Source organism: Vanessa cardui, chromosome 8 (assembly GCF_905220365.1).
Source record: "Vanessa cardui chromosome 8, ilVanCard2.1, whole genome shotgun sequence".
Classification (NCBI taxonomy): Eukaryota; Metazoa; Arthropoda; class Insecta; order Lepidoptera; family Nymphalidae; genus Vanessa; species Vanessa cardui.
Window position 1 is genome coordinate 6,830,331 of NC_061130.1, and position 16,673 is coordinate 6,847,003.

General features: G+C 35.5%; 2 protein-coding genes across 2 annotated transcripts in view; one reads left to right on the forward strand and one right to left on the reverse strand.

The window, feature by feature from the left end:
• LOC124532153 (protein numb) overlaps window positions 1-11,502 on the reverse strand; it is a 38,897-nt gene extending 27,395 nt beyond the window's left edge. Inside the window, exon 1 of the mRNA XM_047106874.1 lies at window positions 11,135-11,502. The gene's annotated coding sequence lies outside the window, so the exon portion shown is untranslated. The remainder of the gene's footprint in view (window positions 1-11,134) is intronic.
• A 913-nt stretch (window positions 11,503-12,415) lies between these two features.
• Window positions 12,416-14,037, forward strand: LOC124532126 (cytochrome c oxidase assembly protein COX20, mitochondrial). The gene is made up of 2 exons (XM_047106830.1): window positions 12,416-12,577; window positions 13,392-14,037. The coding sequence occupies exons 1-2, from the start codon at window positions 12,524-12,526 to the stop codon at window positions 13,704-13,706; spliced, it is 369 nt and encodes a 122-aa protein (XP_046962786.1). The 5' UTR covers window positions 12,416-12,523; the 3' UTR covers window positions 13,707-14,037.
• Window positions 14,038-16,673: the final 2,636 nt, after the last annotated feature.

The window sequence follows — 16,673 nt, forward strand, 5'->3', positions numbered from 1 at the left end:
AAAAGGTGAGAATTTTTGAACTTTGGTTTCTCTTTAAGATTGTTTCAATGTAAATGAGAAACTCATCTTCGGAAGATTATTATTAAGAAAGACAATAAAAAAATATTATTCTTAGATCTAGTAGAATTCTATTAAAATTTCGGTTTTACCATGTTTTTTTTAAGTTGAATATTGAATATATAAATTTGAATTACGAATTATATTATAATTTAACTTATTTATAGCCGACGAAGAAAATTTCGTTCGGCATTCGTACATGTGTGTATAACTTGCATTGGAGTGACGTGGTAGAATAAAATACAAGCTTATACTTCAACTTCTTTTCAAGATAATGATAGATTTACAGAATGTTACTTTATTAGAATTTTTGGGAGGACATTGCGTGTAAGGTTTTCTGTAACACTAAATTTCAAATATAAGCATGATAGCTATATATATTTATATCGCAAAGATTTATCCTATCTTATTATTTTGTCTCGACGTTAATCTCCTTTTTATTGCTCACTTACGTTGTGAACTCATAAATTTTAGTTCAAGGGACGAGATGTCTTGTCTGCATCTAAGTAGCGTATTTTGGAACACTTCCAAGTAAAAACAGTCTACACTAGGGATATAAAACTTTCCACGGTTGAAGGCGGTTCATAGTTTTTTTAATCAATAATAATTTAATGAAACGATTATCTTCAGCAAAAGTATCAAAACGAATAATACTGGCAACTCTCGAATTATTGGTGGAAGGTTTTAGGAGTTATAAGTCCTGCCCTCTTTTACCAAACCGTATCGTGTCAAATTGCCTAATTTTCCAAGAGTATATAATGTTTCGTACATTTTATAAAAATAATAAGGAATATAATATTAATTATTATAGTTATTCGTCTTTAAAATATATTCAAAAAGTTCAAAAAGTAATACAAGAAGACTTTCAGAATTAGATTTATAAATATCGCATGTTTTCTGGAAAAGAAATCTACTTTAATAAATATGACAACTCAACCCCCTCCCTCCGTTCTTTGGCAGCTACCGCTAAGTCTGGACATTATTTTAGGTACAAGATTTTGCGATGACAGCCCTAGCATAGTTCATCAAAAGTATGACCTTCAAACTAATATAATGGCAGGCAAATGCGATGCAGATGTCGATTTCTCAAACAAACAGTTATTAACGTGTTTAAATAAAACTAATTATAACGGATGAATCGCGTATATTAATTATTTTTAAACATCCCGACGTTTCGAGCACTTTGCAGTGTTCGTGGTCACGGGTAGACTAAGATGACGATGATGTTTAAAAATAATTAATATACGCGATTCATCCGTTATAATTAGTTTTATTTAAATGTGTAATAATCGCGAAAATTTAAGACAACATTATGTGAACCAGTACGGACTGGAAACATCAAATCAAATTCGCCGGTTGGAGTACCTAAAAGTCAAACATGCCCGATTCGTAACGTCCATGAACTTCCTGAAAAGATGCCGTGACCATAATCTTATTCCGGTTTGTGTAAGGATCGCACCTAAGAAGGACATAAGGCATGGTGATAAAATACTCAATCAGGCAAGTAAGAAATTATTATTATTACAACTCATCCGAGAACATCGATTTGACGCGCGACGGTTAACGGATCAAATTGACAACCTAAGCAAAGAACTCGAGTCGCGATTATCAAAAACAGATTGGCAAAAATGCAACGATTTTACCAATAAACGAGCCGCTACAAAATATAATAACTTAAAATTAAAACAAATAGAAAAGTTCGAAAAACTCAGCGGGGTAAAATCAAATTATAACAACTTCAATAATGGCAACACCGGGGAAATTCAAAAACCTGCGCGTACGTCACTTGTCAATCTGTCAAAACAAAGTTTAGATGAATCGACTGTTGCGGTGTTTTTTTTTCGCTTGCGTTAGCGTTGGTTAACACACGTGTTTAGAGATTATCAGTGTTTACGTTTAGTTTTGTAGTATATTTTATTGTTAATAGTGTTTTAGTTGGTAGTTGGGTTAAGTGGTGTTACTAATATATTTAAATTTCGTGAGTATTTATCTTATATCAATATTTTTTAGTTTGTAAGTTTTATAATGGAGGTGGATACTCCGCCTGAACCCCCTGATCCAGGTGGCTCAGTACAAACCGATACCGATACTCTTTCTCCTCCCTCTATTCCGGTTTCTCGAAAACGCCAAGTTAATGATTCGATTAATTCCGATTCGAATGCTAAAAAAACTATAATCCATCCAAATTCTGCAAATCCTTCGATACAGACCATCTACACTCACCCATCCTTCTCTGAAGGCCCAAAAATTTATTCTGACGATGACAAGGGTCCTTTCATCGTACAAGTGTCCCGGGAAGTCTCTGACCCAGCCTCAGGAACTACTATCCGAGCAATTAAATTTGGACAATTTCTGCACACTCATAAAATTAAAGGGATTATTAATGATGGTGTTAAAAACATAGGTCGTAATAAAATTTCTGTTGAATTTTCAACAGCCCAAGCGGCAAACTCATTCCTGGCAAATCCTATTGTTGAAATGTGCAAGTACAAAGCTACTGTACCGACTTTTAATGTAACCAGAATGGGTTTGATTAAGGGTATCCCCGTGGACTGGACGATGGAAGAACTTGCTATGTCACTTGAACTTCCCACTGGATGTGGTGAAGTAATGAAAATAAGAAGGCTAAACAGAAAAACAATTAATGACAGTGTAACAACATGGGTTCCTACCCAATCTGTCGTTATTACTTTTAGAGGGCAAATACTTCCTTCAAAAGTTTTTTCCTACCATACATCCCTTCCAGTAGAGACTTACAAACTTCCGACCATCCAATGCCTTAATTGCTGTCGTTATGGTCATATTAAAACACAGTGCAGATCTCAACCTAGGTGTTATAAGTGTGCCAAATCCCACACAGGTGAGTCTTGTAGTGTAAGTAAGGATAACGCCACTTGCTTACACTGCTCTGGTAACCATTATACAACAGACAAGGACTGTCCTGAGTTTTCCCGTCAACAGTCAATTAAAATAGTTATGTCTCAGGATAACATATCATATATTGAAGCATCCTCTCGGTTCCCTCCTGTTCGTAGATCCTATGCAGAGATTGCAAAGGAGATGTTTACCCCTCCCTCATATTCTCCAAATATCCAAAATCAACCTATCCCTTCAACTAATAGGTCCTATCGGAAGACTGTTATCAGTACTCCTCGCCCAAGATCACCTCTTGGTAAGGGGTATGATAAGCAGGCCCACCAGTCGATCATTAGTAATTGTCCCTCTTCTGCTCCTAACGGTTGTGCTCTCAACCAAAACACTCCTAATCCTCTTAATAGCAATCCTAACTTCTTAGAAATGCTAACAAAAATACTTCTTAGTATTATTTCAACATGTAACGACATCCCCTTACCGTCCAACGTTGCTCAAGACTTATGTCAATTATTCTCAATCCTTCACAATGGCCCTAATCAGCTTCCTTCAATGGAACTGCAAGAGCGTCCGTCCTAAAAAACATGAACTCCTCTCACTGATTAACCTCCATAAACCTATCATTATTGCCGTCTCTGAAACATGGTTGATCCCTGGATCCCGATTCCGGGTTCCAGGCTTCTCCTGTTTGAGGGATGACAGAAATGATGGTTATGCAGGGAGTGCCATTTTTATACGGCACTCCCTCCCCTTTTCCCAAATTCCCTTATCCCTTCCCAGCCAGCATATTAATGCTGTTGCTGTCAGAGCCCTTAACATCTCTTTTCTTTCCCTGTACATTCCTCATCCTAATCCAGCTTTAATTCCTGATATTTCTGCCATCATTTCCTGTCTTCCTAGTCCTATCCTTGTAATGGGTGATTTCAACGCCCATCACACCTCCTGGGGTTCACATTTCTGTGACCCATTTGCTCTCTTGTTGATGGACATATTTGATGATGCAAACCTCTGCATCCTCAATGATGGCTCACCGACTCGTAGAGTATACCCTAACCAAAACCCAAAATCCGCTGTAGACTTATCCTTATCCTCTCCAGTCCTTGCCTCACAAATATCCTGGAACATCCTCTCCTCCACTTTTGGTAGTGACCACTTTCCTATTCTCCTTTCTTTAAATCACCGATCCATTCCCCATATCAATCCAAATCCCTTATTAAAATATAAGCTAAAGAATGTTAACTGGTCTGCATATGCTGAGTCTGTTGATTCCATGATCGACAACCTCTTTGTTTCACAAGACTATGGAGATGTAATTCTTTGCTGCGATCTTTTCCTTAATGGCATTTTTTCTGCAGCGGATCTTCATTTTCCCAAAAAAAACATCTCAAAAACTCATTTGCTTTCCACCCCTTGGTGGGATGAGGAATGCAAGCGATTATCTGAACAGAGACTAGAGGCTGAAGTATCATACACATTGTGTATGTCTATGGATAATTTTTGTAGGTACCAGAGAATCGACGCAAAATTCAAACAGCTCATTTCTAAAAAGAAAAAAGTCAGTTGGATTCATTTTTGTGAATCCCTGAGTCCTCGTTCCCCTTCCTCTGTAGTCTGGTCCCAACTTAAAAAATTCCGCCGTTGCCTTAATTCTGTCAATCTTTCTTCAAATACTCCTTCTGAGTGGCTTAACAATTTCGCTGACAAGCTTGCCCCCCCATTTGTCCCTTATGAGGACAGTTTTCTAAATTCTACGCCAGCATCTACTTTGGATGAAATGGATGCCCCCTTTTCTTTTTCTGAACTTGATTGTGCTTTAAATGGTTTATCTGACTCTTCTCCTGGGGAAGATGGCGTTCCTTACTCTTTTATCTCTAAATTGAACGATAAAGCGAAAAATTGTTTTTTAAATATAATTAACTCGGTTTTTATCAAAGGAATCATCCCGCAATCTTGGAAGTCGCAAATTGTTGTCCCTATTCTTAAACCGGGTAAGAACCCTTCAGATTGCAATTCATATAGACCCATAGCTTTATCGTCAACTTTGGCAAAGATCACTGAACATCTTTTGAAGAACCGCCTGGAATGGTTAATGGAAAGCAGAAATATACTTGCTCCCTCTCAATTTGGCTTTCGGAAGGGGTTGAGCACCATTGATAGTCTAAGCATTCTTACAACAGACATTCGAATTGCCTTCGCTAAAGGAGAGTACCTTGTGGGAATCTTTCTTGATATATCTTCTGCATATGATAATGTCCTTCTTCCGTTACTCAGGCAGAAAATGCAACAGCTGAGTATTCCATCGAGGATTGTACATCTCATATGTAATCTGTTAACTTGCAGATCAATAACGGTTAGACACCAACATCTCTCTCTTCCCCCCAGACTTGTCTGGAAAGGTCTTCCTCAAGGCTCAGTACTCAGTCCTCTGCTTTATAGCATATACACTCATGACCTCGATTTGTCTGTTAACAATTTTTGCAACATACTCCAGTATGCTGATGACACTGTTTTGTACTTTAGATCTAGCTCCATTGAAAATTTAACGTTCCGATTAAACACTGCTTTGCATTACCTATCCCAATGGCTCTCTGACCATGGCTTATCGCTGTCGACAGCCAAAAGTCAAGCAGTGATATTTACTAAAAAGAGATATATACCTTCCTTCAATTTATCTTATGAGGGTCAACGCATCAATTTTGTAGACAAAACAAAATTTCTTGGTATTATTCTCGATCAACGACTGAACGGAATTGCACACTCTGATTATTTAGCCAAGAAATGTGAAAAATCTATTAATGCCCTTAGAGCAGTGTCTGGAGTTTGGTGGGGAGCTCACCCTTATACATTGAAGCTGATCTATAACGCAATAGTTCGTAGTCATTTGGACTATGGACTGTTTGTTCTAGATCCCTTCAATAAATCTGCTTCAGAAAAATTAAACAAAATTCAATATAAATGTTTGCGCATAATCTTGGGTGCGATGAAATCCACCCCTACTAATGCTCTACAGGTTGAGTGTGTTGACCCTCCTCTACATATAAGGAGACAATATTTATGTGACCGCTTTGTCATCAAATTGTTACAGCTATCTTCCCATCCTCTTTTGACCAGGTTAAACAAATTATCCCACCTTTGCAACCCGGACAGTCCGAAATCCTCATTCCTATTAAACAGTTTCCTTAAGTATACCAACCTGCCTCATCCTATTAACACGTTTCCTTCTAATCCTCTTTTTTCCACCTCCTTTAAGGCTCTTTTATTTAATCCTCTTGTAATTACAAACCTCGGTCTTATAAAAGGTTCTTCTGATACTGCTATCCAATTTCAAAGAATCTTTCATCAAAATTGGCCAAATCACCTCCCTATATACACTGATGCCTCTAAACTCTCTCCAATCGGATGCGTTGGTGCATCGTGTTGGATTCCCAAATATAAAATAGCACTACTTTTTAAATGTCCCCCTGAAACTTCGGTATTTTCCGGTGAGGCTATTGCTTTACTGGAAGCTATTAAGTACGCCCAGTCACATAATATTCAACAGTCAATTATTTTATGTGACTCCTTAAGTTGCCTGTTAGCCATTAAGGAAAATCCTTTTCGTAGCAAATTAAGACTTTCCATCGTTTTCAAGATCAGAGAGGCCCTGTTATCCTGTCATCATCAGGGTCTACAAGTTTTGCTCGTCTGGATTCCAAGTCATTCAGGTATTATTGGAAACGAGATGGCTGACTCTTATGCAAAGACTGCTACACAATTTGGTTCATCGGAGCATTTTGTCAATTCTGCTAGAGATTTACTCACTCTTGCGAAAGCTGAAATGGATAAATCCTGGAACTCTTTTTGGATTTCATCAAAATCGGTTAAGGGTAAGTATTATTCGGCGTTACAACCTAAAATTCCGAGGCGTCCATGGTTTTCATTTCACAGGCACGCTGATCGTTGGATCATTTCCACTATCTGTCGTTTACGCCTCGGCCATTCCTGCACACCTGTCCACCTAGCAAAGATAAGAGTTCGTGATCACTCGCTGTGTGAATGTGGCCTAGACGAAGGTTCCGCAACCCACGTCCTGTTCCTTTGTCCTAAACTTATTCATCCCCTTTACGACGTTCTCCCTCCTAAAGTCCCCCGCCCTATAAATGTTGAATGTTTGTTGACGTTTGTGTTTAGTCCATTTTGTTCTTTTCTATGTAAATATATTAAATGTAATAAAATTAAGTTGTGAATAGTCCCATTGAGTGTTATATTTTAGTATATATAGTTTAGAGTACTAACAATTATTTTTATTGTAACATATTATTAACCCTTAATGTTTGTGTTGTTCTAGGTTGAGGATTAACAAGGAAATTACTACTACTATGCTAGTCTTCAAAATTTAATTGAGTTTGTTTCCTCAACTGTTCCGATCAATCTCTTTCGTGTCTTCTCCATCCTACGTGACATTGGCGAAATAATCTGTGCCCTGTCGGCACAACTAAAAGCCATTAAACCAAGAATTGAATTGAATTGACTGTTGCGGTATTAAATAAAGGCTTAAATTTTGCACCGGCTCCATCCAAAATACCGTTTGAAGACATTATTTGCAATGTGGAGGAGTGTCTTTTCAAAAATAACATCACAAAGGAAGACTCGGAAGCTATTCGACAGGACATCTCGAGTGTTTTACGTCGAAGCCGGCCACCGAAAAGAAACCTTACTCGTGATGAATCAATTGCTCTGAAGAACCTACGCAACAATAAAGACATTACAGTCCTCCGAGCAGATAAGGGAAACGCGACCGTTGTGATGGATACGTGTGATTATAACCAGAAAATTTCCGCGATTCTATCGGATGTTAAAACTTATAAAAAAGTAAATAAAGATCCTACAAATAATATTCTTAAAAAGACATCCGCGTTAATATCAAAACATCAAGAGAAATTAAATCTGGACAAAAAATCACTCGTGCCTACATGTGCAAAGCCGCCAAAACTGTATGGGTTACCTAAGATCCATAAAACTGGTGCTCCGCTGCGTCCTATTGTAAGCCAAATCGATACACCAACATATAGATTGGCTCAACACATAGCAAGGATATTATCACCCCTCCGAGGACACACTGCGGCGTATGTCAAGGATTCTTACCAGTTTGTTGGTGAAATCAAAGACCTTAAATTAACCAACAACGAGAAAATGGTTAGTTTTGATGTCCAGTCATTGTTTACATGCTTACCCATACAAGACTGCATCGAAATTGTTAAGAGGAAGCTACAGACACACAACATGCCTATTGAATATGCAGAGCTGTTACATCACTGCCTCACATCAGGTTATTTATTGTGGAATGATGAATTCTATGTACAAGTTGACGGGGTAGCCATGGGTTCTCCAGTATCCCCCGTGGTCGCCGATTTATTCATGGAAGACCTGGAGGAGAGGGCTCTTCGCTCCGGACCAATAACACCTAGGTTTTATAAACGGTACGTAGATGACACTTTCACAATATTACCTAGTGATCTGACATCTGCATTTTTAGTACATCTTAATTCTATAAATAAAAACATTCAATTTACTATGGAATTAGAGGCAAATAATTCTTTAGCTTTCCTTGATATCCTTATTATCAAGAATCCTGATAATACATTAAGTCACACAGTTTATAGGAAACCCACACACACCAACAAATACCTCAATGGTGACTCGCACCACCACCCTAGTCAGTTAGCTACCGTTGGCAAATCTTTGTTTCAGAGAGCCCACCATCTCTGCGATGCTGAACACCTAGAGGACGAGCTACGTCAGGTCAAGTTTGCACTCCACCAGAACAAGCTGCCCGTGCCTCGCCAGCATCGCAGAAGCCGTACCAAGCCACCCACAGTTGAGCGACAACCTGCATTTCTACCGTATGTGAAAGGAGTTACAGACAGGATTGGCAACATCTTGAAGCGAGCTTCAATTAAAACCGTTTACAAGCCTCATAAGAAAGTGAGCCAGTTCTTGAGACCTATCAAGAGTAATATCCCTTTACAAACTGCAGGAGTATATAAACTCGAATGTGAGTGTGGTTTATCTTACATAGGCCAAACAAAGAGAAGCATCGGTACCAGGGTCAAGGAACATATAGGAGATGTCAAAAATAGGCGTTCTTCAAAGTCTGCAGTCTGTGAACATGCTCTGGATAAACCTAACCATTTTATCCGATTTGATAAACCACAGATCCTCGCTAGAGAACACAGATTCATTCCTAGAATGATACGCGAGGCTATTGAAATTCAAAAACATCCGAACTTCAATAGAGAAGATGGTTGGAGACTTTCTAACACCTGGGATCCACTTATTAAAAATTTAAAATCCCAAATCCAACAGACTGCAAGACCTAAAGATACAGTTAGTGCCTTCTGCGTGCAACCGGAACGTTACTCAAGACATCAATTGAGAAATCGTTGGCGGTAGTTGTAAATAATATTTCCTTTGTTCTTCAAATAGACAAATGTCATCTTAGTCTACCCGTGACCACGAACACTGCAAAGTGCTCGAAACGTCGGGATGTTTAAAAATAATTAATATACGCGATTCATCCGTTATAATTAGTTTTATTTAAATGTGTAATAATCGCGAAAATTTAAGACAACATTAGTTATTAACGTGTTCCAATACACGCCGACGAAATAAGCATTTTTAATTCGTCAGGTTTTTCTTTCGTTGTTCCATTTCTCATTCAAATAAAAAAAAATAATCATTTTACGAAAATATTGTTATTATTTAATATAAAATATGGCATTTAAAATGACAACGCATATTTTTAAGGTTGATTTAGGAAATATTACTAACAGATTACTGATAAAAATCATATAACAAAATGATTCAGGAATCAATCTACTTTAAACTATAGCTAAAATGATTGTGATGATAACTATCATGTATGATTGACTGATTTTGTCCAAGGCCTCCATTCTCTAGGCAACTGTGGAGGAGAGATTATAGTAGAAACACAGACGCAATTACATCTCTCACACAATAAAACATGTCGACAAATCATCGACCATCTGTTTATGACAGGTCCTTGGAATTCTTCAAATTAGATTGTAATAAAATTTTACTAGCCTGACTTAGGTCTTGAACCCCTCACCTTGAGATCTGCATCTTTATAAACTAGCCACTAGACCAGCGAGTGTATAATATTGAACTAAAAATAAATCATAATATATATGTACATGTATGAGGTTGATCATTTTTTTTCAATCATAATATATCATATACTTTAATATAATTTAATTACACTTTTTTTTACAAATAAATTTTAAGACAGTCTCACCAGTCCCATTGTATTAAAAAAAATGTAGCTGTGTTGATATATTCAATTATAAATAACAAAATCAAGTTTTTAATTGTTTTTTGATTCCATAGTCTAGTACTAAATGAAATTAGAAAAAAGGAAGAAATTTTGTGTTTTTTTTATAATGATTTTTTTGATTTTGCACAATATTTGTGGTATTTGTTACCACTTGGATAACTATTACCTAGTTATCCGTTAAGCTTATGCCATTTTAGCACAAATGAATCAATTATTTTATTAATTATTTTGCCAAACTACAAAATATTACTCCAATAATTTACTTTGTCCCGTATAGCAGCAGGCTACAGAATTAATCTTATTGTTAGATATTTATTTGTTTGTCCAATTTTACACATTAATAAAGATTTTACATATTATATCAATAATATACTACCCAATAATAATTTATTATTGGCTAGTATTAATGGGCTAAAAATTAAATAAATATTTATAATTATATGAATATTCTAACTAGTTCAGTATTTACAAGAGCAATCAAATTAATAAGGATACATAGGAATAATAAATATTATATTCATCATTAATTCAAGGATATTTTGGCATAAATTTATTATAACAGAAAAATATAATGAAATCTAAATTTATGTATGATTAAGAATATTGAATAACTGGGTCATTGTTATGGATATGTTTAAGAGTTCAGTTTTCATATTTATTTTGATAAAACATTTATATTTTACTAATTTTATTGTTATTCTTTTTTCCATTTGGATGATCTCAGCTAGTTCTTTTTTATGGTACACCATCTATATATATTTAAATATAACTACAAGTACTTATAAAAAATGGTCTGGCATGGACTGCGATAACGATTAGAAAGCAGCTATACCTAAAACCTATGATAAGAAACATTGAAAAATTACGACTTACCTGTCATATAATGAAGATAAGTATAGTTTCTACTGGCCCATTGTGATAATGCTGGATAACCACCGTTTATGAGAACTGTTACAATTTTGAAGTGTTTAAATATAAAGAGAAAAGCTGTTTGAGTTTAAGAAAAGAGCACCCACGTTTATTCAACGTATCACAGAGTTACTGTTATAATATTAAAGACAAGCAATTAAAGATAGAGTTTCTAATACATATACACAGAATTTATATTAAAATCTAAGCAAAAAACAAACTGATAAAAAATCGCTTTTATGTGATAGAAAATTAAGAAAATCGGTAAAGGTAAATGTCAGAAGTCAGTCATAAATACCACTTGCCGATTATTGCCATACTGACAAATGACAACAGCTAGAAAGTGATAATGAAATACCTTTTGGTTATAATCTGCATAAATATGTAATTTAACAAACTCCGAAAACAATTATCTATTGACTACAATAATATCTGAGAAATGGATTGACATTAAACATTTATCTGTTAAAGTTGTTAAAAAAATGGTATAATCTATGTAATGTATGTGTGTAGCAAAATAAATGGTTTAAATTTGATTAATTTGTAATTTTTATTTTAATTCAATTTGTCTCAAAAAATTGTTGTAACTTGGTCTAAATACTATCCTTGATATAATGATATCATTTTTAAATTGTTTTGTTATATTATCCTTTTTTATAATATTTACAGCACAACGATTATTATAGAGTTATATTTTCTTTACGTTTTAATACCATTAAAGTAATCATTACGTGTTGATAAATAAAAACGGCTGTCGAAATGTTGAATCACAATTATTAGAAATAATGTAATTACTTTAGTGCTATATTCTATGGGAGCCTACAAAATAAGGCCGAAGACGTTTTAGTTATTCAGCGTAGTAGCAAAATTGCCGAGATAATCACGATCTCCGCGGATGAGATCTATTGTAACAGGGAATCTGTAATTAATTGGATGTGTCAGTTTTTCCTTTACCCCTATATGACCTAATGAGTTATTAACGGTTAAATTCTTGAATTATCAGCCTGAGCCATAGATAGGTTTTGTCCTTCGAAGCTACCGAGGCGACCATAGCAGTTATAATCTTTCATTTAAGCTCTATTTCAAAAGAGCACCAATAAATACAATACTTATGTGTGAATACATATACACACACATAAGAATTCTCTCTAACTTCGGTCAAACATGTAATTGTAGCTTTACAGATTTCATTCATAGGCTCAATAGTGCAACACGCTTACTATATCTCAGAATTAAAAAAGCTGCTGTCATTGTCACTTTGACATATATTTCCAAGTCTTATCTTTAAAATATAATCTTGTCCTATTTTGGAATTCCTTTTTTTATATTTAGATAACTTGAAATTACTGAAATATGGATACAGTTGTGAAAAGTATGTTAGATGAAGACCCCGAAGAAGAGAAAAGGGTAATATATCAGGATATTTAATAACTTTTCAAGTAAAAAGTACTAGTGAAGAAAAATTTTACAAGTATCTATTGCAAATTATATTTGCTGACTGGATAGTCAATAGATGTTTAAATATGCCATTGCACATCTCCCTTTTTAAATATTTTCATTACATTCATTAATTAAAAGTTGATATTAAAAGTACTAAGCCGATTTTGCCATTCACATGATTGAAGTTGGTTATGTTGACATTTATTGTTCTTAAAATGTTATGCTTTATTAAAGTTTAAAATATGGATCATTGTATCAATATTTTAAAGAATAAGTTGCAGTAATGTATACTAATAAAATCATTCAAAAGTAAGGTAGTCTTAAAAGTGAGGCTATATTTATCTATAATAAAATACACTATAATTTCTAAAAAATGGACTCACCCTTGTTTGAAACTTGATTCTTATTATCTCCTCATAATCAAAGTTTATTTTAAATCATATGTAATGAGCACAAGGTGGAAGTAAAAAAATACTTATAAAATGGATCACAACATACATGTAAATACGTGAAAATTATATTTCAAAACTTAAAAAAAAAAAGCAGTAACTTTGTTAAATGCAATAAAATTTCATTTCTAAGTCACAAAGGTTCGCAGTTTTGTACATTCTTCTAATTAACCTAATATTACTCTATCAGTCCACAATACTAGAGTATATTTGAGGGCTAGGCATAAAATAAGTATTATAAATTTTTTAATTTCTCATGTTATTTAAGGTTACTTCCTCGAAATGGTTGTAATAATTTGATATTGTAATATTTGTTGTATAATTTTTTTCAGGGTTTAACAATATTTGGAAGAGACGTATCAAAAATTCCATGCTTTCGAGAGAGTTTTCTTTATGGGATTGCATCAGGAATTGGTGTGGGACTAGCATCATTTTTGAAAACATCAAAACCTCTTATGTCACAGCATATTGGCGTTGGTACATTTGCCATAAGTACATTAGTTACTTGGTCATATTGTAGATACCAATGGTCAAAGCAAAAGTTTGATGCTCAGTTAATGCAAGAAGCACTTAGAGATAAAATCAGATATGAGGGTTCAGCTGTTGAGAAAGAATTAGAAAGCAAGGGTGTTTTAAAGTCAGCATAAACTTTATAAAGAAATTTAGTTCTTAATAGAAATCATGAATTGTACATACATAAAAAAAAATCATTGAAGTTTCTGCAACAGCTTCTACTTTTTGAAAAAAAAAATCTAAGATTATTTACAAACTTGGAATACAAACTACTCATACTATTAATTTGGACAAAGTGAACTTAATAAATTTCTAGTGTATATAGTCATTAAGGAAAAGTGTTTCTTTTCTTAAACTTTATTAACTGTTACAAATTAATCAAATCACAATAGAATTAATAGAAAATATTTACATAAATAGTCTTTTTTATATTACATAAGATATTCGATTGGAATGTTAAAAGATGATATTTTATTTGATTAATTTCTTTAATAATAATTAAAAGTTACATAAAATAGGTATTTACTATCATGTAGACATTGTATATATGTTATGTATTTATAGGGTAGCATGCTTATTATGCAAAATAAAAACTATGTGAAATATAATGTATTTTCTCTTTGATTGATCATAAATTTTCCTATGTTTTCTATTTCAAAATTTGTTTGACACTGAAAGGTATTGTGGATGATATAATATAAGCAATAAACCAATGAGGAAGAACCCTTCCTGTTGGTTAGTGGTCTGCTTCATAGTGTAAGGGAAATTTCTAGTATTGATACATAGTGGTATAACATATTGGTAAGAGAGTTTGTTACATTTATTTATTAAAATTCATCATATTTCAGATAACTAAAAATATTTATGCCCATAAATAAAATTTTAATAAATAAATGTAACAAACTCTCTTACCAATATGTTTTTTTTGTTTTTTGATATGTACACTTATGGTTCATATTATAAATAAAAAAAATTAGTTCAAAGAGTTCCAAGAGTTGTTTTTATATATTCCGAAAATTTGACTTAAGAATTCTTGAATTGCTTTAACTATTTTTTAGGTATCTGTAACAGTTGTTATCAGAATTTAAGAAGTAAAGTTAAAGTACATTTGTTAAGTAGAAATCAGAATGTACATTTAACAATAATATATATTTAATTTAATTACTCTTCAATTTTGAAAAACTTCTTATTCAGTTCTGACTGAAATGCAGCAAGCCTTCGAATGCAAGTAGGGGTCTTCATTAGAAATTCGCATCCCGAATTTGATGATAGTAGGGGTTGTTTCTTAAAAGGGTTGTTCCCCTCTCTCGAAATTTACCACTCCCAACCCGCGGAAACCCATAGTTTTTTTTTAATGTGCGTTTAAAGTTACGTGTAACGGATCGATATTTTACATTATAATTAACCTTAAATCATTATTTTTATGTTTATTAGCTTTTTTCTGTATTATATTTTAACAAATACTATATTAATTTATAGTAAAAAAAACGTGTAAAAGTTTAATTTAATTTTGTAGTGAAGCGATTCTTTTTTAAAGAAAATAATAATCACCCAGAAGATTTTACGAACATGATAATAGAATACAATATAACATAAAATATAAAAAAGATCCATTTATCGCATTATTAAATTTAGTCAAGTTATATATACAGATAAATGGTTCTTATAAATTTCTAAAATATACCTATTGTTGTTTCTATTTTTCACCCAAAATTAACAGCTGTGAGGCTGGTTGTGAGGTGCCGCGGCAGCGGCCGGCGCAGCGCCAGAAATCACATTGTATACCAATAATTGGAATTTTATATTAGTAGTGGTAGTGCCACGCTGTATACCTTCGGGTTACAGCCGAATGGGCCGGCACGCCCGGGGAAGTACCACTCTCTCACTTAAAATCGGCGTAAAGTGGTGGCTATGCTACCGCGTTTCGTCCGGTAAGTGAGAGTTCCGGAGGCCCAATCCCCCTCCCCCCCAAAACTTGATGGTTGTGCAGAATTTGGTTAAATTACCCCAGGAGGGTACCATCAGCGACAGCGGTGGAGAATCCCTCTCTGGGCATCCATGCTCAGGACGTACACCGCCTGAGCAGGGATGCCCAGGCTGCCCTCCGAATTCTGGGGGGGGCAATTTTGCGCTCGCCACTGTTCGGGGCAAGCGGAGCAGGCATCATAAGGCAACCCCTACCACCCTCGCTGTGGACTTCTGCAACATAAGGGGACTCAACTCCAACCTCAACGCCGTTCACTACCATCTGGAAACGGCGAAGCCGGCCTTGCTCTTTCTAACCGAGACCCAGATATCTTCTCCTGCCGATACGACTTTTCTCTCGTACCCTGGGTACAAATTGGAACATTCTTTTATACCACGAGCTGGGGTATGCGTTTACGTCAGAGATGATATCTGTTCTCGACGCCTCGGCAGCCTTGAAGGACAGGACCTATCGATTATCTGGCTACGTGTAGACTGCGATGATCATCCGCGAATCTATGCGTGCCTTTATAGGTCCCATAGCGGTAATGCCGAAACCGAGCGACTGGTTGAGCACGTCCAAATGGCTACAGATTCCGTGCTTCAGCAGATTCCATCCGCAGAGATCATTATTCTGGGTGACTTTAATGCTCACCACGCAGAATGGCTCGGCTCACGCACCACCGATCATGCGGGTAGATCTGTTCTGGACTTCGCTCTAGCATATGATCTGACACAACTGGTCAACTCGCCAACGCGAATACCGGATGTGGAGGATCATACACCTTCCCTGTTGGACCTTCTGCTGACTTCGCATCCGGATGGCTATCAGGTTATCGTCGATCCCCCTCTGGGCTCGTCTGACCACTGTCTCGTCCGGAGTACAGTGCCGGTTGTGCGGTACTCACGGCCTCGCTTTGTTGGGTGCCGCCGAGTATGGCACTACAAGTCAGCAGATTGGGATGGGATGCGGTCTTTTTTTGCATCGTACCCATGGGGGCAGATTTGTTTCTCGCCGGATGATCCGAACGCTGCTGCTGACTCTGTTGCCGATGTGGTGCTTCAGGGTATGGAACTATTCATTCCTTACTCTGCAGTACCCATCGGTGGCAAGTCCCAGCCTTGGTTTGGTCGTT

Coding starts and splice junctions, on each gene's coding strand:
- LOC124532126 (XM_047106830.1), top strand. CDS start 12,524: ATGGATACAGTTGTGAAAAGTATGTTAGATGAAGACCCCGAAGAAGAG. Junction 12,578..13,391: donor ACCCCGAAGAAGAGAAAAGG/GTAATATATCAG, acceptor AATTTTTTTCAG/GGTTTAACAATATTTGGAAG.